This window comes from Plecotus auritus (genome assembly GCF_963455305.1).
Source record: "Plecotus auritus genome assembly, chromosome: 5".
In the NCBI taxonomy this organism is placed as follows: Eukaryota; Metazoa; Chordata; class Mammalia; order Chiroptera; family Vespertilionidae; genus Plecotus; species Plecotus auritus.
Window position 1 is genome coordinate 35,970,500 of NC_137776.1, and position 25,625 is coordinate 35,996,124.

The 25,625-nt window shown below is 46.3% G+C and overlaps 1 protein-coding gene across 1 annotated transcript in view; it reads right to left on the minus strand.

Annotated features, from left to right (window-relative positions):
• The window catches only part of DRC11 (dynein regulatory complex subunit 11), a gene marked incomplete at its 5' end in the record, with an annotated part of 110,838 nt that overhangs the window by 45,990 nt on the left and 39,223 nt on the right, over positions 1 to 25,625 (minus strand). The window contains 3 exons of the mRNA XM_080670388.1: positions 3,949 to 4,024; positions 7,826 to 7,945; positions 18,098 to 18,182. Coding sequence (XP_080526514.1) covers positions 3,949 to 4,024; positions 7,826 to 7,945; positions 18,098 to 18,182 — 281 coding nt within the window. The remainder of the gene's footprint in view (positions 1 to 3,948; positions 4,025 to 7,825; positions 7,946 to 18,097; positions 18,183 to 25,625) is intronic.

Consider the following 25,625-nt stretch of genomic DNA (forward strand, 5'->3'; position numbering starts at 1 on the left):
CTGGGCCTGCTCTGGCTGTTGTTTTGTCTTTTTTTTAGACGGCATGGAAACAGATATTACACAAAAGGCATGGATGGTCTCGAGAGCTTTCCTGGAGCTTTTCCTCGGTTAAAAGATTTGGCTTCTCCAGGAAACGTAAGATTTTCCCCAAATTAATTTTTCCTTTTATCAAAACAATGAATGCACATTGTCTTAAACGAAGTCCAAGAGCATTCACAGATTATAATGAAAAACTGCCTTTCCGCCTCCAGGACATTGCCGGTTGGCACTCATTCCCACGTTCATTCATTCATTAGAAAATGCCCTGAATAAATTCAGATGTATTTATAAATCTGACTTATTCATATGCTATGCAATTTATAAATACTGTATTCACAAACTGTTAAATTCATGACTTTATGGAACCTCATTACCAGCCAGGCACTGCCCTCGGAGTGGCCCAGAGCAGCAGGCCCTTTTTCCATGCCCTGGCTTCCCGCTGCAGGAAGACAGTGAACACACACATTAAATTCAGATGCGGGCAAGTCAAGCTGGGTCAGGGTGGGCACAGGGTCAGGCGGGGAAGACCTGCAGGGACAAGCATTCCAGGCAAGGGGAACAGAAGGGACGAGGGCCCTGAGGTGGAAGTGTGAGGGCGGAAGAGCAGAGTAGCCCAGTGGAGCAGGGTGTGAAGTGATGTATTTTCACATGAGCTTTAGCTGTTTCTCTGGTCTTCTCCCGGTGTCTAATAACATGCTACCTGTGGATTTACCAATTTTAGCCATGAGCTCCTGACTTCTTATGATGGTAGAGGAGGATTGCTCTCTCCCACTTTTTCTCTTTCTCCCTTGTTTTCAGAGGAGAAGAGAGCCAGGCCTTCCAAATGCTGGGGAACTGTTGCCCATGTGCGTGCAGGACAATGCCTAGATGTACAGGGCACCACCTCAATGAGGGAGTAATGAGAGGATGAGGGGGTGGCTGCCAGGAGAGGCAAAGGCAGGCCCGAGGATGAGGTGACTGGGCCCTGGGAGCAAGGGCTTCTGAAGAGGATGAATTGGTCAGTTACCTAATCTGTTGGAAGGCAGGAAAAATGAGCTCGAAGGTCCGAGAGAATATGAAACAAGTGAGGGTTTAACTTACACAAGATCCCCAATGTAGGGCACTGTCCCCACCCCACCCACCGCCACCATCCAGTAGGCATGTTGCTGGCATGTACAACTCTGTATCTCCAGGTTGGCACAGTGCCAGGCACACGGGAGACAGCTAATGGTGTTGAATGGATGTTTTTGATAGTGACCGCTCCGCTCTGTTGTTGGTTAAAGAGTGGATGAGCCCTGACCGGTTTGGCTCAGTGGATAGAGCGTCAGTCTGCGGACTGAAGGGTCCCAGGTTCGATTCCGGTCAAGGGCATGTACCTTGGTTGCAGGCACATCCCCAGTGGGGGGTGTGCAGGAGGCAGCTGATCGATGTCTCTCTCTCATCGATGTTTCTAACTCTCTATCCCTCTCCCTTCCTCTCTGTAAAAAATCAATAAAATATATTTAAAAAAAAAAAAAGAGTGGATGAACTCTCAAACCTGCGTGATGGCAGGTCTATCAGCACCTGCCAACGGGGCAGTGACGCTCACCTGTCGTTGTGAAGAACTGAAGTCAGCATGGGAAACACTAAGCTTTGCATGTCTTGGGCCCCTAATAAGTATACAGTTACCCACCCTCTGCCTTCCTCCCCAGTTAGAGCGGCACCCGATCCTGCCAACGCTGTCCCCTCCTCTGGACTTCTCCCGCAGGCCAGCCTTTCACATAGAGCAAGACCCTCACTCTAGTGCTTTGTGAAAAAATTTTAGGGGTACACGATACTCTTTCTTTGGATAACTGGTATATGAGACCTGTAAGGACTCTGTGCTTGTAGCTGAGGATGAGGCTCCATTTATTGGGGTAAAGCCATGAGTCGGTTTAATAATATGTTATGTAACTACCAGCACAGGTGCTGTCCAGACAGGACCAGAGTCAGAAGGAGGCCCACACGTGACTGCTGCTGGGGAAAACTCCACTTCACACCCTTGTTGCATTTCTGAGGAATTCCCAACAACCACCACCTAGCACCAACGACCACAGTCCCCGTGGCCAGTCATTCTGTGCTGGGGTTTATCCTGAGGGTGGAGTGGACCAAAGGCACTGGACAATTGTTCTTGTAAATCTTCGTGGAAACATCTGAAAGGCCGATCCACACACTGCAGCTCTCGGTGGATGTGGCTGGGTTAATTAAGAGATAGGGGACAAAGAACGGTGTCATATCCGGCACAGGTCTCACAGGGCTAAAACCTTTTGCTGTACGTATAGTAGAGGCTTATCAAACCATCCAGGACACGGCTCCCTGCCCTTTCATTACAGCCAGAAGCTATGAAGGGTTAGGGGTCCAAACACAGAATGGAAGTTTTGATTATGTTCTCATCCTATTTTCTTACCCCCTATCTGCCGTCTATCCTACCTCCTATCTGCCTTCTTTCCTACCCCCTATCTGCCTTCTTTCCTACCCCCTATCTGCCTTCTTTCCTACCCCCTATCTGCCTTCTTTCCTACCCCCTATCTGCCTTCTTTCCTACTCACTATCTGCCTTCTTTCCTACCCCCTATCTGCCTTCTTTCCTACCCACTATCTGCCGTCTATCCTACCCACTATCTGCCTTTTTTCCTACCCCCTATCTGCCTTCTTTCCTACCCCCTATCTGCCTTCTTTCCTACCCACTATCTGCCGTCTATCCTACCCACTATCTGCCTTCTTTCCTACCCCCTATCTGCCTTCTTTCCTACCCACTATCTGCCGTCTATCCTACCCACTATCTGCCTTCTTTCCTACCCCCTATCTGCCTTCTTTCCTACCCACTATCTGCCTTCTTTCCTACCCACTATCTGCCTTCTTTCCTACCCACTATCTGCCTTCTTTCCTACCCACTATCTGCCTTCTTTCTTACCCACTATCTGCCTTCTTTCCTACCCACTATCTGCCTTCTTTCCTACCCACTATCTGCCTTCTTTCCTACCCACTATCTGCCTTCTTTCCTACCCACTATCTGCCTTCTATCCTACCCCCTATCTGCCGTCTATCCTACCCCCTATCTGCCGTCTATCCTACCCACTATCTGCCTTCTTTCCTCCCCACTATCTGCCTTCTTTCCTCCCCACTATCTGCCTTCTTTCCTACCCACTATCTGCCTTCTTTCCTACCCACTATCTGCCTTCTCTCCTACCCACTATCTGCCGTCTATCCTACCCCCTATCTGCCGTCTATCCTACCCCCTATCTGCCGTCTATCCTACCCACTATCTGCCTTCTTTCCTCCCCACTATCTGCCTTCTTTCCTCCCCACTATCTGCCTTCTTTCCTACCCACTATCTGCCTTCTTTCCTACCCACTATCTGCCTTCTTTCCTACCCACTATCTGCCTTCTCTCCTACCCACTATCTGCCGTCTATCCTACCCACTATCTGCCGTCTATCCTACCCACTATCTGCCTTCTCTCCTACCCACTATCTGCCGTCTATCCTACCCCCTATCTGCCGTCTATCCTACCCCCTATCTGCCTTCTCTCCTACCCACTATCTGCCTTCTTTCCTACTCACTATCTGCCTTCTTTCCTACCCACTATCTGCCTTCTTTCCTACCCACTATCTGCCTTCTTTCCTACCCACTATCTGCCTTCTTTCCTACCCACTATCTGCCTTCTTTCCTACCCACTATCTGCCTTCTTTCCTACCCACTATCTGCCTTCTTTCCTACCCACTATCTGCCTTCTTTCCTATCCACTATCTGCCTTGAAGGTACTCAAAGGAATCGATAAATAGAGAGGGGCAGGTCTTGGTTCCGTGCTGCATGCTCACAGCCTCTCCTGACTGGGTGCTGGGTGCTGGGGTCAGGCGCCTACTGGGCGGACAGAGTGACACCTCAGTGTTGCTCTATTCTCCAAAACTGACCTTTGTATATGTTACTTCCTTCCTCCATCGTTTGAAGGAAAACACTGGGTGACATTTTCCACGGCTGGTCTTCTTCCTGTTAAAGCATAACGATATTTGTGACTCGCAGGCACAGTGCATCTGCCGAGACCAGATAGAAAAGGCGCATCTACCGTGACTCCTGTCCCCACGGTCCCCACACAGACTCCTCCCTGGGCACCCCTGCGGGCCAGCCGGACATGGGTCTGGATGGTTCTGGAGATGTAGGTCCGTTGCTGGCTCATGAGGCGCCCTGATGCCGCTGTCCACACAGGTCGCCTCCCTGCAGTCCGCATGCCCTGAGTTTGGTCCTGTCCCCTCCTTTCACCATGTCTGTGACCCCGCTTTGAGGCTGCCTCCATCTGTGCTCTGCTCTGCCAAGCGCCATCTCTGCACCTGTATGAGCACCTGGCTGCCCCTCCCTGCTGCTCGCCTGTCCCCTTCCTCAGCCAAGAAGCCATCCAAACCCCACCCGGGCTCCAGGGCAGAGAGCTGAGCACCTGCTGACCACGCGATCCTGGGCCCCTGCACCACCTGCAGGTGAGGCTGAGCCCTCACCCCTGGAGAAGTCCCCTCTGCCCCGCAGCACCAGGGCCTCGCTGCTCCTGCTGTGACAGCCCGGCTGGCAAACCCTTATCTGATGTTTCTGAGCAATAATCTTTATTTATACCGTTCGAATGCCAGGTGCCTACAGACACTCCCGTGGCTGTTGTCACCCCACAGAGGGCAGGGGAATAATGTGGTGGACGTTATGTCCATGAGGCGTTTTCCTGGGCCCGCGGGTATTCCCTCCACAGCTGAGAGGCAGCGCGGCCACCAGACGATGAGCACCTTCCCTGGCGGCTTCTGGAGGGCATGGGCGTGTCCCTCCTTTCTGGACACCATGCACCCAGGGCAGGAGGGGAGACGGGTGAACGGAGCTCACAGAGCGAGGAGCTACGAGGAGGAGGTCGGGGTGCTGGGGGCTCATTCATGGAGGGCCTGCCTGAAACCAAGGCTCACAAATCGTGCGGGGCTGCTGCAGCCCAGGAGGGAGACCACCTGCCTTGCAGCACCTGGGGGAGAACTTGAACCCAGAAACACCAGGGGCTCAGAGTTCAGGGAGCTGCTGCCCCACCTTCCAGGACCCACATGAGACCCGAGATCACTGTGAAAATACCTCCCTCCCCTATCCCATCCCCCCAGTGCCCAGGGCTGGCCACTGCCGCTCCTGGCTACCCCACATCCAGTCATTTGAGAAAAACCTGCAAGATCAGCACGAAGACCAGTGTTGGATAAAGCATGTCCTTGGAGGAAAGAGCTAATGTATGGCCACCTGGGGAATTTAAAGTAACTGCAATTAGTGTTCTCTGAGGTACTATTCATCTCTCTCTCTTCTGGCGTCACTGAGGACTCATGGGTCTTTGACATTTTTTAGTCAATGTGTTGCTAGCCATTATTGCCATTTTTGTTTTGGATACTCAGATTGTCCTATTTAGCCTCTGGGGGCCCCTATAGGTGTGAATATTGCCTTTATGGGGAAGGAGGAGGAGGAGAAGGAGAGGGAGGAGGAGAGGAGGGGTAGGAGGAGGAGGGAGAGCAGGAGTGGAAAATTCCTGTTAGATCTGAGGCAAATGTCCCCTCCTCTGTGAGGCCGTCCTGGATTCCCCCAGGCAGATGTGACTTTCCCCTTGCTCAGCAGGACGGTCTGGCATCCTGGCATCTGTTCCTCTGTACAGATTACTGGCTATTCACGTCTTACGTGCTCTCTTGGCCTCCCTGCCTCGGTCACTTCCTTCCCCACAGTCCACCCCACAACATGGCCGTGCAGCACAGATCTCAGATTACAACCCACTGAACTCCGAGCTGCTCAAGTCACTGCCCAGAGCTGACTCCTCTCTGGAGGCACGAGGCTCTGCAGCCCCCCAGCCCATCATTCGCTGCACCTTGGCAGGCCCCACACGTCACACATCCCTCTCTGAAGCTGTCCTCCGGTTCTTTGGCTTGGAGATTGCCTGGAACCCCTCATCCTGCCTCCAATACTTGTCCTCCAGGTCCCTCTCAATAGCCACTCTGCTACCTATGCTCATTTGTAACATCTCAGGAACATACAAAGCTTTCCATCTTCTACCTGTGTGATATTTTGAAGAGTATTTTCTGTTTATAGAGGTTAGTGGAAATATTCAGATAATCCTATCAGCTTTTTAAAATTACGAGGTCTTTCCTAGTTTTCTGATTACTTATATGTGGCTGGCGGCGGATAAGTTCTGTTATGAGTTATGAGATACCAGAGCATAGTCACAGCTCTGCCCCGGACACAGGCCGCGTGAGTCAGTGTCTGTGCACGTTCAACAGAACTATTTCCTCTCTCCAGGCCTTACCCTTCCACCAGAATGAGTAACAGATGTCATTTTTCTACAGGTCAGAATACCAACTCTCACACACGGGTTTGACTGGCTGGTCTCAGGAATGCTTCTGGACACTTGAGGGTTGACTTTTAAAAGTCAATGGGAAAGATAATCTGATCTCTAAGAAGCATACCCCCATAATTTTAAATATACCAATTTTTATTAGCAATGACCATTTATTCTTTTAATAATAACATTGTCACTTTGGAGACCTGTACTTTTCAGGACTATATTCATTTCTAAGTGATTCTGCAGGGTGTCGCCCATCATTTGCAACTACATCATATATACTGATGTACTCAACTTTGTTTTTTGTTCCAAACTGTTCATTGTTAAGTGACTCCTTAAAAAAAGTTTTTATTGATTTTAGAGAAAGAGGAAGGGAGAGGGAAAAAGAGATGGAAACATCGATGAGAGAGGAACATCATCGAACGGCTGCCTCCTGCAAGCCCCATTCTTGGGATTGAGCCCGCAACCCAGGCATGTACCCCAGCCGGGAATCGAACCGGCCACCTCTTGGTGCATGGGTTGATGCTCAATCACTGAGCCACACTGGCCAGGCCTTAGGTGACTCTCGAATAGCTAGTTAATAAAACACCATCACTCAACACAGACCAGACTGCGTAGCTGGTACTTTCAGATTTTTATGAAACAAGCTTCACTAACAGTGAATTTTCAATCTGCAAATGGCAGATGCCCTCAAGCATACTGAGAGAAGAGATGCTAAGAATAACACTGAAACTCTTCCGAATTGTTCTTACTCTTGGGGACTGCTTAAAACTCTCTTTCCAAGGGAGAGGAGGGTTATTAAACCAGCGTTATAGTGTGAGCCGTCATTTTTTTGCGGGGAGATGAGGGAACAGTTTATAACTTTTGGGGTGCAGGCAGATTAGCAGGGCAACAGGTGGTCTCAAGAGCTGGGTTCCCTGGAGATACTCAGAGGTTTACTGGGAATAGCTGAGAGGGTTTACTGGGAACAGCACCCACTGAGAGGCAGGGAAGGGAGCCGCAAATCGGGGCACAGGGAGACGCTGGCTGTTATGCAATGACAAGGAGCTCTCAGCTGATCCCACAGAAAGCCCAGGAGCTGGGAGAACCCTTCAGAGTTGTCCCAGTGAGGTGAGGGGGCTGGGCTTTGTACTCTAACATGACTGTCCTTGGATGCAGCTGCCCTGGGGGTGGGGGATGGTAACCTCACGTGGATCAGCTCCTTTAGACCCGGAGGTCAGAACATTCTGGGCAGTTGGGGACTGAGTGCCTGGGTCCAAAAGGGGACGCCCAAGGGGCCCACCTCAGCACAGAAAGGATGGCAACCGACTGTCGATCAGCATAAACAAGATGGCAAAACCACTGGTTGACGGCATGGTTTCCTAGGAAAGGAATGACTGCCATCTCAGCAGATCTGAGATGATCCCATTGGCTCAAAGCAAAAGAGCAAAAAACTCAACTTTCTAAAATTCCAGATTCCTTACCTTATTTTTTTCTTTCGGTACTTTCTTTTCCTTAACTTTTTTGACTGGCTTTTTTTCCTTTTTCTTCTCCTTCCTTTTTTTTTCCTCCTCTTCTTGGCTTGCAATAATATCTTCAATAACCTGGTAAAAAACAAAACGATAGCATTTTAATGGAGCCCTATCAAGAGAAGGACTGTTTTTCTTGTCTGGATGGAAGTGTTTGCTGGTTATCTCGGGTCTCTGCCTGCTCTGGGCCCGGAGGGTGGCTCCTCGGGGATATCACAGGGCTCTCGCCTGCCTTTGGGCGGGTTCATCAGTGGGAGGCAGCAGTCGGGCCTCTGAGAACAGATGGAGAAAGAGGTGGGGCATTCTGAGCCCAGCTCCTCTCTAAGGCAGAGCTGCTCAACTCCCAGCAGCTCCACCACACAAGAGGATCAGGGGATCGAGGCTTCCTCCACACCCGAGTCACGGCCTCAGTGCCAGGCCTGGCCACACCTCTTCCCCAAATCCTAGTTGGGGACACCCTGTTTCCTGCCTGGACTCCGATGGTGACAGCTGCTCTTGCAACAATGTCACGTTCCCGTAAATGATCACGCGTCTCTTCTCAGTAGCTGGTTTCTTCCAGCTGTGGTTTAATTTATATTTCCCACAGTGACCAAACCCGTTCACTCCTCCACAATTAAAACATTTGTTAAATTTACTCCTAGATGATACAGGACCAGCATCATCGAAGAATCAGTAAAGGCTTCTAAAATGCCATACAATTCGGTTCAATACAACAGATGTTTGAGGAGCTCTCACTCGCTGGGACAGACAGCTATGGATTCTGGGAGCTAGGAGGTTGAGGATGAGAGGACACACATCCTGTGTGACCCTCAGGCTCTGCTCATCACTGGCCATGGGACTGAGATGTGCGACATACCTGATCTGAGACTCAGTTTCCTCAGCTCTAAAAGGAAGTTAACACATCCATCCATAGCACTGGCGATATGCCAGGCCTGGTTCTGCGAGCTCCACCGACTAACTCCTTTACTTCTAGACTCAGCCCTGAGTGGAGCTGTTATCACCCATTTTACTGATGAAGGATCTAAGGCACAGAGTTCAGTAACCTGGTCAAGGACACACAGCTAGTGAGTGGCGGAGCTGGGATTAAACCGGTGCTCACCAGGATGCACTTCATCATGTTGGAGAGAGGAGGTGAGATGAGAAAGGGTATGTGTAAACTCATCCTATAGTATGACATGCATATAGTTAAGAATAATGCTCTGCAGCTTCAGGATACATGCATGTGTAGTCTAAGCGTAAAGAAACAGAAAGGAATGACAAACACCCTCTTGTGCAGAGCACAGTAGGCAGTTCCAAAGGGCTGACACCTCCGCTCTAACGTGCTGTGCTAACCCATCCTCCTGGGAGCAAGGCCACCTGATTATGTCTTATTAGTATTTACCCAAATGCTCATTTATTCTCTAGTAATACACACACACACACACACACACACACACACACACACACACACATACTAGAGGCCCAGTGCACAGATTCATGCACGGGTGGGAGTCCCTCAGCCTGGCCTGAGCCCTCTCTCAATCTGGGCCCCCCTCAGGGGATGTTGGACTGCTGGGTCCAACATCCTCTCGAGGGATGTAGCAGTGCAGAAGTGGCAGGCGGCCAGGGAGGAGCTCCAGCCAGGGCTGGGCACAGTTCTGCTGCCGCTCATTCTAGCCTCGCTGCACCTGCTGCCGCCACTCGTTCGGCTCGGCTGAGCGGCGCTCCCACTGTGGGAGTGCACTGACCACCAGGGGGCAGCTCCTGCGTTGAGCGCCTGCCCCCTGGTGGTCAGTGCACATCACAGCAACTGGTCGAACGGTCGTCAGTTGTTTGGTCATAACGGTTGCTTAGGCTTTCATATATATATATATATATATATATATATATATATATATATATATATAAATGTATCAATAAAAATGTATTTTATATATGTATATATTTAAAATACATTTTTATTGATTTCAGAGAGAAAGGGAGAGGAAGAGGGAGAGAGAGATAGAAACATGAATGATGAGAGAAAATCACTGATTGCTGCCTCCTGCACGTCCCCTACTGGGGATCAAGTCCACAATCCAGGCTTGTGCCCTGACTTGGAATTGAACCCTGATCTCCTCGTTCATAGGTGGACACTCAACCACTGAGCCACACTGGCCACTCTAGTATTATATTTTTGATGTTTATTACCTATGTTGCTCTTGCAAGTTTAATTCACACCTTTAAAAGTATGAAAAGCAGCTTTATCATGAACAGAACAGCCATTCTGGCACCATCTGGTCTTAAAAAAACCCTAAACAAAACTATAGTCATGTGAGCTTGCATTCTAGGAGACTGTGGTGGGGTGAGGCCCTGAGAAGGGCATTGGGAAGGTGAGAGGTGACGTATGTGTTATGTGTATTTTTTGGTAATAAAAAGGGTGTCTTTGGATAGGATTAAAAGTCATTTGTCAAAATAGCAATGTTTTCCTTGGGGATCGAGTTCACCTCAACTCATAGAACCAAATCATGGCTGCCCATGAATGTTGTATTCTGAAGTACTGTGGGGCATGGACAGTTTTTGGTTCTTGGACATTTAGAAACTTTTAGAAATGCAAAGACTTTTAAAAAGACATAAAAAATGTGAACAGTTGAAAAAAGGATGAAATCGTTATTTGTGGAGCATACAATTCAGCGTATCTTTTAAAGTCTTATCAGTTGTGTTGTTTGTTCATTTAGTTTTTGAATAGATAATACATTTGCATGGCTCAGAATTAAAAAATAACAAAAGAGCATGTAGTGAAACATTTCTTCCCATGCTGTGAGCCAGCCAACAAGATCCACTTTTGAAAGCCAACTCATACCTTAGAAATGTTTCCAGAGCCATTGCAAATAGATACATGTAAACATGTGTGTGTGCACACACCCATGTACAGAAAGCACACTAACATTGTTTGCCAATCATGTCCTTGAAAAATGGTATGTGATTGTGGTGGTCCATCTTTTAAACCAACACTGAATTTATTTTGCTCATGCTCTTCAACTAAAGCAAAATCCTCCGAAGTGCACACATATGTACACATACATACATGCATTATAAGCATATATTTGCTGTGCAACCATCTCCATAAATCAATTTTAGAACGTTTCCAAGATCCCAATAAGATTCCCTGGTGTCCATTCATTGCTAATCCCTTCTCTCTCCCCTCTCCTCCTTCCCGGGCCAGCACTAGTCTACTTTCTGCCTCTAAAGATTTAATGTTTCTGGACATTTCATATAAATGAAATCATAGAACATGTAGTCTTCAGTGTCTGGCTTCCTTCACTTAGCATGTCTTTGAGGTCACCCATGTTGTAGTGTATACCATATGTTTGTTCCTTTATTTATGTCTGAGTAATACTCTATTGCATGGATTGACCACATTTCCTCTCTCCATTTACCAGGTGATGGGCATTTAAGTTGTTTCAAATTTTTGGCTATTGTGAATAATGCTGCTACGAATACCTATATATGTAAAAGCCTAAGTGACCGTTATGACCGAATGACTGGAACAACAGGTCGACCAGTCGCTATGACGTGCACTGACCACCAGGGGGCAGACACTCAACGCAAGAGCTGCCCCATGGTGGTCAGTATGCTCCCAAAGCCAACCTCCCGTGGCCAGCCAACCTCCCATGACCCCTCCCCTGGCCAACCAGCCCCCACATCAGCTCTGATGGGGGAGCCAGCTGGCCAACCTCCCGTGGCTCCTCCCCCAGCCGGCCAAACCCCCGATAGGCCTCAATTGCTGGCCAGGCCGAGGGACCTCACCCATGCACAAATTCGTGCACCGGGCCTCTAGTTCATGTATAATTTTTTTTGTGTGTAGTCATATGTTTTCATTTCTTTTGGATAGAGTCCTAAGTGTGGAACTGTTGGGTCATTTGATAAATTTATGCTTAACTATTAAGAAAGTGACAAACTGGTTTTCCAAATTGGCTGCAACATTTTACATTCCCACCAGTAATGAATGAGGGCTCCTTTTTCTCCACATCCTCAACATTTGCTGACAGTGGCAATTATTCCAGGAGGCAAGAATCTTGTTGATAATGGCCATCCTAGTGGGTATGAAATGGTATCTCTTTGTGGTTTGAATTTCATTTTCCTAATGACTAGTGATGTTGAGCATCTTTTCATGTGTTTATTAGCTGTGAATTGTCTATTCAAGTCTTTTGCCAAGTTTTCCATTGCCTTATTTATCTTCTCATCATTGAGATGTGTAAGAGTTCTTTGTATATTCTGGATACAAGTCCTTTATCAGGTGTATGTTTTCAAATATCTTCTCCCAGTCTGCTCTTGTCTTTGCATTTTCTTAATGTCTTTTGAAGTGCAAAAGTTTTGAATTTTGATGAGGTTCAATTGATCAATTTTGTCTGCAGTGTAGCTTTAATTTGCATTTCTCTTATATGAGTGAGGGTGTTCATCTTTTCATATGCTGAACACCTTTTATTATGTTTCAAATCCATTTAGGTTTTCTGTTCTGAGAACTGTCTGTTCATATGTCTTAGCTGTTTTTTATGTTGGGTTATTGATGTTCTTATAGAGCCATGGGAGCTCTTTATATATTAGAAAAATGATCTCTCTCTATGATACTTATTACAAATAATCCTCCCAGTGAGTCCTCTGCCATTTGACTTGACTTGGGGTTAGTTCTGCCATGCAGGTTAAAACTATTTTTTGTGTGTAGTTGAATTTATCATTTTTTCTTCTATAACCCTGGGGTTGTGCAACAGCAGTAGAAAGGTCTTTCTCACCATGAGGTTATGACATATTTCTTCCTTGGCTTCTTCAAGTCCTTTTGTGTTTTTGTTTTGTTTGACATTTAAATCTTTGATCCATTTGAAACCATTTTGGGATAAAGAGATGATGATTTAAATTTCTTCTTTTTCAGATGACAACCTGGTTATTCTAATACCATATATTAAACTAGAGGTCCAGTGCATGAATTTGTGCATGGGTGGGGTCTCGCCGGCCCACCCCAGATTGGGGCCGATTGGGCTGGGCCAGCCGGGGGGAGGGGACTTGGGAGGTTGGCCGGCCAGCCCCACCCCCTGATTGAACTCCTGGTCAAACTTCTGGTGGAGGGGACAATTTGCACATTAGTCTTTTATTATATAGGATAGTCTTTTTTTCTTATACAAGAAAGGTGAGGTGCCACATTTATTACATAACTATCTTTCCATATGTACTTGGGTATATTTCTTGAGTTTCCATTCGTTTCCTCTGATGTGCTTTCTAGTCATTTGCTTATACCAATGGTCCTCTAATGACATGCTTTCATACCCAGCGGGGCTCATTACTCCCTGTTACACTTTATTTTCTGAATTTTACTGGTTGTTCTTGGTTATTTACTTTCTACCTGAAGTTTAGAATTGGGTTGGTCACCCTCCCTGTGCCCCCTCCCGCCCATGCTCCAACATAATGCTCTTGGTATTTTTATTGGGTCAATGACATTTATAGATGATGCTGGGGAGAGCTGAAGTATTTATGATGTTGAGTGTTTCTACCTAAGAACACCGTATGCTTTCCCATCTTTTTTTTAAAGATTATTTTTCTAATATATTTTTATTGATTTCAGAGAGGAAGGAAGAGGGAGAAAGAGAGAGAAACATCAATGATGAGAGAATCATTGATCGGCTGCCTCCTGCACGCCCCCTACGGGGGATTGAGTCCGCAACCTGAGCATGTGCCTTTGACCGGAATCGAACCTGGGACCCTTCAGTCCACAGGCCTATACTCTATCCACTGAGCCAAACCAGCTAGGGCTTTCCCATCTTTTTGTTTGTATCCCTCAGAATATTTTAAACTCTTCTTCACATAAACACATATTTAAGTTTACTCCTGGGTATTTTATGTTTGTGTTGTTGCTGTTGTAAATGGGCCCTTTTATTATATTTCCTATCTAGCTGCTGTTTGTACCCACAAAAGCTACTGCTTTCTGTACATTAATTTTATAACTCCCTCATCTGATTTCTCATATATGTTAGTTTTTCAGTTTATTCTCTGTGCTTTTGTAAGTATAGAACATAGGTTCAAAGGGTGATCATTTTGCCTGTTCCATTCCAATCTCTACATCTCTTTGTTCTTTTTTTTTTTTTTTTTGTCTGACAGTAATCAATAGATCAGATGGGAGAATGATGACAAAGGCCACCCTTGTATTTTTCTTGACATTGAAAATGTTTCTAGTGAATTTCACTAAGCATGACATTGGCTTTTGAACTAAGATGGAAATATTTTGTCATGTTAAAGAAGTATCTGTATATTCCCAATGTTTTTATTTTTTAACTAGTAGCCCTGCGCATGAATCCATGTGCGAGTAGCTCGCCAGTAGCTCACTGCTGCCCTCCAGTAGCTCTCCACCTGCTGCCCCATCCTCCTGTAACTCCCCCCTCTCCTACCCTCACCCCCACCATAGCTTGCTGCCCTGCTCCCTCCTGTAGCTCTCTGCTGCCTGCTTGTAGCTCGCTGCCCCACCCTTCTGCTGATGTGTGACTTGGTTGGTCGTTACGCTTCATGGCATAATGACCATTTGCATATTACATCTTTATTATATAGGATATCAGGAATGGATGTTGAATTTGCCAAATGACCTTTCAGCATCCACCGTGAAGAGCTTATGGTTTCCATGTTTGGCTCTGTTTATATGACACAGTGTATTCATATACATCCTGAGATTGAACTATTCTTGCATTCTGGAATAACCGTGCTTGCTTGATTGCGGTGTGTTGCTTATTTAAAGTGCTGCTGGGTTTTAGTTTGCAAATATTTCAGTTGAAATTTTTGCACTGATACTCATAAGGAAGACTGATCTGTGGTGCGATTTGTACTCAATCTTTTGGTGGCTTAGTATCAATGTGATTATGCTCTTTTCATTAAAAAGTATTTGTACTGTTTTTATTTTTTACAAATATAAACTTGACTACATGCATCATTAGAATGATTAGGCTTGGTCTACCTCTTCATCCTACTACAACTAACATTTGTAACATCGGCTAAAGCTTCCCGAAAGCTTTCCGCATGCCCAGTTCTGTTTTCAGTACAAGTATCATCCCCTCTAATCCGTGCATCAGACCCAGGTGGTAGGCACTGCTTGGGTGTCCATGTGCAGATGAGAAAACAGAGATGCAGGGGGACTAGCTGGCCTCAGGCTGCAGACCTAGCATGTGGGGGACTGTGACTTCACCACACCAGCCCGATTCCTCAATCGTCTGCTCTGTGGCCCCTTTGTGTTATTTTAATTATTAACCAGGCATCCTCAGGTCTCTCTTGTTTTTAGTTTGACTAGATGTTAACTCTACTTTTAGATGTTCCTCCTGTACAATTTAGACATTCCACCGACATTCATAATCCTATAATTGTTACCTTTCTAAACTAACATGCAATGTGTTTGGCTGCTTGCCATGGACTTTCAAGACAGGACTTGTGCCTGATGATTTAGCCGGAGGGACAAGACCTAAACATAATGAGTGAAATAACAACAGTCTAAACCACAGTCACTCAGGTAGGGCTTGGTGACCTGCCAAACAAGGGGGTGGGTATTAAGTGTCCTCAGAGTTCAGAGGAGAAAGATGGGCGTCCTCTGGAGGTGGAGGGAAGGCACTGGAAGCTGAGTTGGCTTTTATAGGGAACTGGGGGGAGACCTGTGTGCTTGACTCTGAGAGTTCCCTCAGGGGTGCAGAGGGGACAGCCAAGATGACTGGAGTCCTCCACAGCTGCACAGTCCCTACTGAAGACCAGTAGCCTGTTTCCTGCTTTGTCAGTGCTATAAACAAGGCAAACATTAACAGCTTTTTCAATGTCTGTGGCAGGGATCAGTGAATTACAGTGCCTGGGCCAAATCTGGCCTGATGCACATGTTTATAAATAAAGTTTTATTGGAACACAGCCATGTTCATCCATTCACATACTGTCCGTTTTTGCTTTCACACTATAATGGCAAAGTTGAGTAGTTGTGGTAGACAATGTAGGTTCACAGACTCAAATATTTACTACCTTTGTCCCTTTATGGAAAACATTTGTTGATCCATGGAAGCTTGTCTTATTATTTCCTTAGTATCAATTCCTTCAATAGTATTTATGGGTCAAAGGATATATAGATTAAAATTTTTGATATTTACTTAGTCCATTTCCCTTTAAAAATGTTATGCTCATTTATGTATCCAGCAGCAATGTATGGGAGTGTTTTTTCCCCCCACATGCTTAGAAACTCCAGTTATTATCATGATTTCAAATTTTTACCAATCCTATATGTGAAAAAAGATACAGTAACATTTTCATATTTAAATTTCTTTGTTAGTGACTTGTAAAATTTCTTCTATTAAATTTCTGTTTGTACTCTTTGTCGTCTTTTCTAAGAACTCTTTATATATGAGAGATATTTATCGTCACATGTTATCAGTCTATTCCAGGGGTCCTCAAACTTTTTAAACAGGGGGCCAGTTCACTGTCCCTCAGACCGTTGGAGGGCCGGACTATAGTTTAAAAAAAAAAAACTATGAACAAATTCCTATGCGCACTGCGGGCCCGGGACAAGTCGGCTGCTAAGCAGGACAGGCAGCGGCACCCGGCGGGCCGGATAAATGTCCTCGGCAGGTTGCATGTGACCCGCGGGCTGTAGTTTGAGGATGCCTGGTCTATTCTTTTCCCATTACTGTGATATTTTAATTACTTTATAATTTGATTTATATCAAGTGGGGCACGTTCCCTGTGGTTATAGCCCCTTTTCAAAAACTTTTCACACATTGTCACGTGTTTATTCTTTCATGTAAACTGGAGAATAATTTTGTCAATAAAATTGTTTTGATTTGATTGGAATTGCATTGACTGTATAGAACAATGGAAGGATAACATGTACTTGTACTTTATTGAGTCTTTCCAGGGAAATAATCCACCAGTTTATAGGTTCAAGTCTTCTTTCAATTTCTTTAGTGTAATTTTTATAAATATCATTTTGTATAATATGTCAATACAATTTTTAAGTTTATTGTGTTTTCTAGGAAGATGATCAGATAATCTAAAAACAATGATAAAATTATCACTCTAAAATAGTTATAACTGTTTTTCTTTTTCTTATCTTATTGCATTAGGTAGTAAGAACTTACAGGAAAATATTAACTAATACTTCTTACAGCAACCATTTTCCCCCCGAGTTTCACTTTTGAGGGCAATGCCTCTAAAGCTTCACTGATGAGAATCATGCAAGTCTTTTCTTGGTTTCTATGGTGCTCTTAGAGTAAGAACATTTTCCCTATCTCTAGTTTATTAAGACATTTCTAAAACTAGCTTTCCATGTCAGTTTAATCAGATGCCAGGGAGATGACCAAATAGCATTTCTCTGGAAGAACATCGATGTAGCAAACAGTGGAGTCTTGATGGGTGAGAAGGACCTGAGCAGAGGAAGGTGGGTGGACAGGCACCGTGGAGGGAGGGATGGGTCTGACATGTACAAGGGCATTTCAGGTGCAGCAGCCCGAGGGTGAGGAGGAAGGTGAGTGGGTGTGGTAGTGACTGTGGTGATGATGGAGGAGGAGACGAGACTGAGGTGAGCAGGGACATGACCATAAAGGGCTCCTGAAATCAAGCCGCTCAGAATTTACTAATTTGAGCACCACATGTTGTTGCATCTCATTCAAAGGGAAGAGGGGAGAAAGATAAGTTCATCCTCAAGTAAATTTGAAAGTACATGCATTGATGAACTCATAGCAGACCTAGTAATTTACATGTTTCATCTTTGCAGTGAAGTTGCTTGTAAAGGGGGCATCAAAAGAATTAGGAGACTGGGTATGAACTAAATATCTTCACTTATCTATTAAATATATTTAATATTTTTGCAAAAAGTACTATGAAAAATGCATGTCATTAAGTCTTATTGTGACAATTGACGAGCAACAAAGTTGAAAAATAACCAAGATCTGCCCAGCTGATGTGGCCCAGTGGGTGAGCATCAGCCTGTGAACCAGGAGGTCATGGTTTGATTCCCAGTCGTGGCACATTCAGAGGTTTCAGGCTCAATCCCCAGTAGAGGGCATACAGGAGGCAGGTGATCCATGATTCTCTCTCATCATTGATGTTTCTATCTCTCTCCCTCTTTCCCTTCCTCTCTGAAATAAATTAAAAAAAAACATAGTAAAAAAATAACCAAGACCTAATAATGACAAACCTATCAACTCCAAACTTTAAGGAAATACAATCACGGTACATTTACATTTTATTTCTCAAGCATATTTATACCTGTTGTGGGGTCTTGTTTGAAAAAATGATAGCGGAACCTCCTTCTTCTGCTTTAGGGTATTCGGGGAAGGTGCCAGTTAAGTTCCTGAGGAGGAAGAAAAGGCAAATTTAATAGAAAGGATTGCAGTGCTCTGTTATATTCCCCCTTAGCTGGCTCTGCTGATGCTCATTTAAATAAGTGCTAGTTATTCGGATGGGGCCACCCTGACTGTCCGTGGGAGCGGGAGGATTCTGGGACCCACCCACAGGAGCGGGCTTCCCTCCTGCAGGAGCTGTTACTCTCTCTCTCTCAGGCAGACTGGACGCTTCGTTTTCTTTTTTTCCCCTTTAAATTATTGAGATACTCTGTGCTTGAGTTAAGAATCAAGACAGAAGCACAAATCATTTCTTCCTGTTTAAAGTTTAGGATAAACACAGGAGTTTGAAACTAAACAGAAGGATGGAGGTGTTACAGTTACAAATGTAGTAATAGTGCATGAAATACACACGCATGCTTTAGGCTTTAGTAAGTCTAAAGTCTATATTTTATGGGTGCCAAGTAGTAATTTACTTTTGCTGTAACCATATAATTTCCTACATTTTAAAAAGCAGGCTTTGTAATTTAATGTGGAGGAATTTCAGAAGGAATGTGCAGTTAATATTTCTAAAGGAACTGACTCTGACACAAATGTTATGTTTACTCAGCATATAGAACCAAGTTAGTTCCATCAATATAGAACCCACGGGTCCAAGGAGACAACCATGTTTTAAATGACTCTACAGCAGTGGTTCTCAGACTTTTGGTCCTAGGAACCCTTTACATTCTTAATCCTCACCAGAAGATATTTTTTCCATTGCTTTTCAGAGAGAGTGGGAGGGAGGGAGAGGGGTAAAGAGAGAGAAAAATCAATGTGAGACTCATCGATCGGTTGCCTCCTGCATGTACTCGGATCAGAGGTGGGAGCAAACCCGCGACCTGGATACATGCCCTTGACTGGGAATCGAACCTGCACCCCTTCTGTGCACAGGCCAATGCTCTAACCACTGAGAGATACTAGCCAGGGCCCTTTTACACTCAGACAGCTTTTCAGTATCCCAAAGAGCTTTCTGAAAATGTGTTATTGCTATTGATATTTACGGAATTTTATAGTAAAACCGAGACATTTCTAAAATATGTATTTTTAATTAATTTAAAAATTATAATAATAAACCTGTTACATGTTAACATAAATGTCCTGTTTAATGAATAACATATTTCCCCAATAAAAAAGTTTAGTGAGAAGAATGTTACTGATTTGCATCTTTGAAGTCACTTTAAGGTTTGGCTTAATGGACGTTAGCTGGATGCTCCTATCTGCTCCTATGTTGACTCTGTTGCCATACGTTGTTTTGGTTGAAGCTTAGTAAGAGAACCTGGTCTCATGTATATGAACAATTGGAGAAGAGAAAGCAATTTTGTGTGTGTTAATCCTCACCTGAGGATATTTTTCCCCATTGATTTTTAGATAGAGTGGAAGGGAGGGAGAGAAAATATTGATGTGAGAAAGACACATTGATTGGTTGCCTACTGCACGCACCCCCACTGGGGCCAGGAAATGAACCTGCAACCCAGGTACGTCCCCTTGACTGGGAATTGAACCCAAGACCCTTCAGTGCTTGGGCTGACACTCTATCCACTGAGCACCACTGGCCAGAGCAAGAGAGGACGATTTTAATAGCCTTTTAGATAACAGAATACTCCGCTTGGATTCTACACGACTCAGAAAGTGGTAGCTTCCTAAAGGCTGGCTGTGATGTGGAATCTGAAACCACATCAGTGAACTTGCTTTCTCCATCATGTGAAACTCCATCCGCCCATCTCCAATGCTGGATATGTCTTTTGCCCACGCACGATTTTGTAACACCAGGTATTGGTCATTGGGTGCACCGCATTACGCGGATCTTCCCAATGTCGATACGTTTCCTCACATCAAAATCACATTTGTCAACAACCTTCTAACAAAAACACTAAGTAATTAGAAGCTCTCAAACTCATGGAGATACCACAGGGTTCCGAATTTTTCAATTTTCTCTAGAGAGCTCAAATTTTACTGTTGGCAACAGATACCCTTGGTTGTTTTCCTTTAGGCTCATTTGGTTCATTTTTGAGAAAATTTCTGTCCCAAACCCAGCTCTGAATCACCAGAGTTCATCAGTTGTTTTTTAAATAAAAGTGACGTCCGTATAAAGGGGCTAGTTCAGCTTGTGACGGTGGTCACACTTGGTGTGCAGCGGAAGGCATGCTGGGCACTCCTGACTCTGTCTCCCCGAATATTAAAAAGCTGTGTATTCAAGGGTCAAGTCTTACTAACTTAGTTATCTCTTACTGCACCCTCAGAGGTCGTTAAATGAAACCATTTCCAAGGCCGGTGGGTAATGAGGAGGACCAGGGTGACAAGAAATGGGGGTCTCTGCCTGGCTCTCTGCTGCTCCCCCCACCACTGTGTTTTGGTGCGAGTGTCAGGCACCATTGCAAATGAGTCATATGGAAAGAGTTTGACTTTTAGATCCCGAAAAGTTCTTGGAGAGCTCAGGTCACACACTTTGAGAACCGCCGCTCCAGAACATCTCCCTGAGCCACTGCTCAGATGCCCCCATGGCGGTCGGCTCCCTCCCCGACAGGCAGCCCCTCCATTTCCAGACCTCAGCTGTTACGAAGTTCTTTCTGACACTGGACCAACTGCAACCTGACTCCTTGTTTGCCCTTCTGGGGACACACAGAATTTGATTCTTTCTCTTCCACATAATTGCTAGTCAAACATTTTAAGACAGTTATGTCATTGTCTGGTTGAAACGGCTCAGGTCTCTTGAATCTTTCCTATTGGGCTCATTTCGTGGGAATGTGACTCAGTTCCTCAGCATTGCTTTGAAAGGAACTGAACACAATGCAGTGTGTGTGTGGGTGTGTGTGTGTGGGGGGGGGCAGTCTCTGGACAAATGCACTAACACTGAGGATGGTGGGTGATCACACAGTGTGTGTGACATTCTGTCTATTGAGCTACCATCATCACAACTACTTTGGTGTCTTCACACACTCATCCACCATCCATCCATCCATCCGCCCATCCATCCATCCATCCACTTACCTACCCATCCATTTATCCATCCACCCATCCATCCATCCTCCACCCATTCATCCACCCACCCATTTTTTCATAAATCCATTTATTTGTATAGTCAATCAATAAATACCTGGTTAGTACCAAACTCGATTCTAGTTGCAATGAGGGAGACAGTGATTGAACATTAAGAGATGCTGACCTTGCCCTCATGCAGCTCACATTCCACATCACATGGCACAATATTTGGCTGATGCATATGTTTGACCTCAGATGCTACTTACCCACAAGATTCATAGCTCAAACCTCCTTAACTTGCTTGACCATGTTTTGTCTCGATCTGTAAATCACTTAGTCCAGATGGTTCCTGGATAAAAACTCTGAATGCACTGAGCCTACAAATTAGAGCGTTCTCTCTCTTCATACCCAGTCCCCTGATTCCTTTGATATCACTTTTACAAGCAACTCCACTGTATAATTTTATTTCCACATTTAAAGCTCGAATGGTTGTGAGGACTCATAGCAGACGTAGCTGTTTATATAAACTAAAACTAATAGAATTTACATGTTCCATTTTTCACAGTAGAATTCTCAACTGTGTCCCACACCAATTGTCACAGTAAGACTTAATAACATACATTTTTCATAGCACTTCTCTCAAAAGTAATATTAAACATATTTACTTTAGTAGGTAAGTAAAGACATTTAGTTCTTCTTAGTTACAATAGTTTAAACAATTAATAACCTGAAATGGAATTAGTCTTATCTTGAAAGAATGTAAAAACTGTTGCAGGGCACACATTTAAAAGATAAATTTTAAAATTCACATCCAGAAAATAACAGTATAAACTGATAGCTCTTCATCTTGTGCTCAGGCACATGGGAACACACACACACACACACACACACACACACACACACACACACGCTTTCTTGTGCTCATGCCACTCCAGTCTGTCCCTCCGTGGCAAGGGGACCTCGGCTCCCACAGCAGCGGCACCCTGCTTGGTGACATGCTGAGGGCACCCTGGCTGGGACTCTGACCCTGTGACTTGGTCACTTAGAGGATGCTAAGAGTAAACAGTTATTGTATTTTCTTGGCTGCTGGGTGTCACCCCACGTTTTCAGTGTGTGGTCTGGCTGAGATGGGGGCTCTGGTTAGGATGGGGGTGCTGCCTTCCCCCTCGGCAGTCTGGGTGCTCAGGACTAAGACACAATTGATCCATCACTGCTCATCATAAGGCAGCTGCAGCTGACGAAGTGTTTCAGTGCTCGGGGCGCAGAGCACTGAGAAGGTGTGAAACCTCCGGGGAGAGACGCGTACACTCAGACGTGAGCGAATGGAAACGTTATTTTGGCTCCCACGGTGTTTCTGGCACTGGCTGCTGGGGGCTGACAGCATCCCTGCAGGTGACAGCCCATCGGGGGACTTTCAGGAAAGTAACTGAGGACTTCAAATTATGTGGTGTCAGGAAAAATCAAAAGTAGAGACAGTGCCGTTTCTGGTGGACCCCCATCCATCTGCCCCCTCCACCCCAGGCATGTCATTCCTGCACTAGTGTTTGCTTCCCCGAGTCCCAGGGTCACTAAGGGGCAGAGGCTGTCCTTTCTCTTCCACAGGGACACTGACAGGTGCACCTTCGCCACCCGTAGTGACGGACGCCGAGGTGCGCGTCCCAGGCCCTGCCCAGACCACCTGCCGTGTGCCAGGACTGACACATTGTGTGAACGTGGACTTCTTCCAGCAACAGAAACTATAGAAGGATGGGCTCTCTGAAGGGACCCCCCCCACCCCTCCCCACATCCCAGGCTCTGCCACCAGATGCCCAGATATGACCCGGGGGAGTCAAGCTGCCATCTTACAGGGACACCTGGGCTGTCCCAGGCCTGACCAGCTCTCCCATTTTCATTGGTGGAGGGACCCTGCCCCCATGACTCGGGCCTTCTCCCTCACTCTCACATGGCTCTGCCTTCTCCCTCACTCCTCAGGGCCTCTCTCCCCAGCGGCCCGTCCCAGAGGGATGCTGCCCTGCATCTAAGATGCTCAGGTCTCTCTCCTCTAGAAAACACCCGCCCGTGAGCTTTTCCCTCTCCCGCAGCTCCTCATGTACCTCTCTGCTCTCATTCACCCTCAGCTCTTCAAGAGTTCCTCACATTCATCTCCATGGAAACAGTTCTCATAAGCTGTTAGGGCAGAAATCTGCCCCCAAATTCAAATTAGAAGTCGCAGCCTCCAGGACCTCAGAATGTGAGTTATTTGAAGACAAGGTCACTGCGAAAGCAGTTAGCTCAGGGGCGGTCATACTGAGGAAGGTCATACGGATGGCCGAGTCCTCTTCTGTGACAGCTTCTCTTTCCGGGGCCTCTGGGCTCGGCGCCCCTCCCCGCCACCTCCTCTGCCTCTCAGCACCCCGTCTCTCAGGCGCCTGCTCCTCTGCCTCAGATAAAAGTCCACACTGCCGGACCTGTGAGCAGCACCGAGTCCTGGGCTTCCCTCTCCCTGAAACCATTTGCTGATCCGGCCCCTCTGTTCTCCTGTTCCCATTGCCACCACCGGGCCTTCTCCTTGGAACCTCATCTCCCCCCCTGCAGGTGCCGGGGGCCAGGACTCGGCCCCCGGTTGTTCTCCTCTTTGCTCCCCCTTATGCTCTCTGGGTTCATGGCTTTAAATGCAACCTTCACCTCTCCTGACGGTTCCCCCTGCATCCGCCTCTCCCCTGAACTGCAGACGCGGACACCCAGCCGCCTTCCCAACATGTCCCTCCAGAAGGGCAGGAAGGACCTCAAACTGCAATGTCCCAGCTCAGGCCTGTTCCCACTTTCACACCAAACCTCCTCTTCCCGCACTGTCCCCATTTCAGAAAGTGGAGACCCCTTTTCCGGGTGCTCCAAAGGCAGAACCGGAATCATCCAATCATCCGAGTCCTCTCTTTCTCTCACACTGTGTTCAACATCAGCAGCCTTGTGGCTCCACCTTCCAAATCCACCCAGAACCCGCCCCCTTCTCACGGCCTGCACCTACGCCACTGCCTCGGGCTTGTGCTTGTGTGGTTAGCAGTCTCTGAGCTGCCCGCCTTCCGCCTTCCGTCTCCCTCCACATCCGGCTACAGGGGTCCTTTTACACGTAAGTCACATCATGCTATTTCTCACCAATTCAGAATGAAACCAATGCCACCTAGTTGTTAACCCACGTCCCAGTTTATACACCATTCATAACAGCACCCGCTTCGTTCCTAAAGGTGTCCCGGGTTGCACTGTATGGATCCCCCCTTAACATGGCCTCCACGTGGTATTCCCCTGCACCCGGCTTACCCACCCCCGCCCTCCCCCCCCACCCCCCACCCCCCACCCCCGCCACTTCCTCTCTGCTCACCTGGTTCCCGCTGCTCCTCCATCCACCTGGACCCCTGGGCACTCCCTCCTTAGAGAGAGGCTCAGTCTCAGAGGTAAAATGCTACAGCCAGTGTGTCCTTCACTTACTCAAATACCATTGCATCAGAGAGGTCTTCCCTGACTATCTTGTATAAAATAAGTTTTTGACCAAATAGACTAGGTTTCTCTTACCCCACAGCCCAAGGTCTCGCTGCGGTGGGCACACTCGGGGTGTGGCAGAGGGGGATGGTCAGCTGCTTTTAGATGGTTGCTGCTGTGTCTCTTTGCAGCTTGGAAAGTGCTTTCATAGATGCACAAAAATCCTCTGCAGAATTACTGTTAACTATGCTGCTGCCTCTGTGCCTATACATGATTTAAATCATGGCTTTCCCTCGATTATTCTTTGAATCTTAATTCCCAAGCCATTTGATTATCTTTGAACTTGCATCGTTTTGCTGACTTACAAAGGTAGCACGCAGCCTGTGCTGGCACGTCATCCCCCCCGCCCGGCTTCTATCGCCTTCATGTCCTGCAACAGGCGAGGCCAATGCAGGCTCTTCACTGGGCGCCGGAACCTGGCGCTGGGACCAGTGGTGTAGAACCTGGGCCCTGCCGCGTGGCTGCAGGGAGGTAACCTGAGGGTGTGTGTGAAGGCTCTGGCTTCACCCGAATCTACAGAACGAGACAGGAAAGGAGAAGCAAGACCTTGAAAGCCACCCAAGAACACAAGGTTTGAGAACTGGGTATAGAGCCTGGTAAGACTGTGGATGTGTCAGTATCCTGAACTCAGTCTGCATTTAGTCACCCATAGGCGAGTGCCAGCACATCTCAGGGGATCACATCTTTTTAAAGCAAGAATTCAGACTTTTGGAACAATATTTAATTTGTATTAAAAAGTATAATTTCCAAAGATAGACTTTAAGTTAGCCATTAAATCTATTCCCTAAGAAGTATTTAGAAACATTTCAATATGAACACTGAATACGGACTTTATTATCTAGAAAATGTTAGACACTGCTTAACATGTTTCAAAACTGAACGGCACTGCTCTCTCTCAGGTCCAGATGACGTCTGCAGTA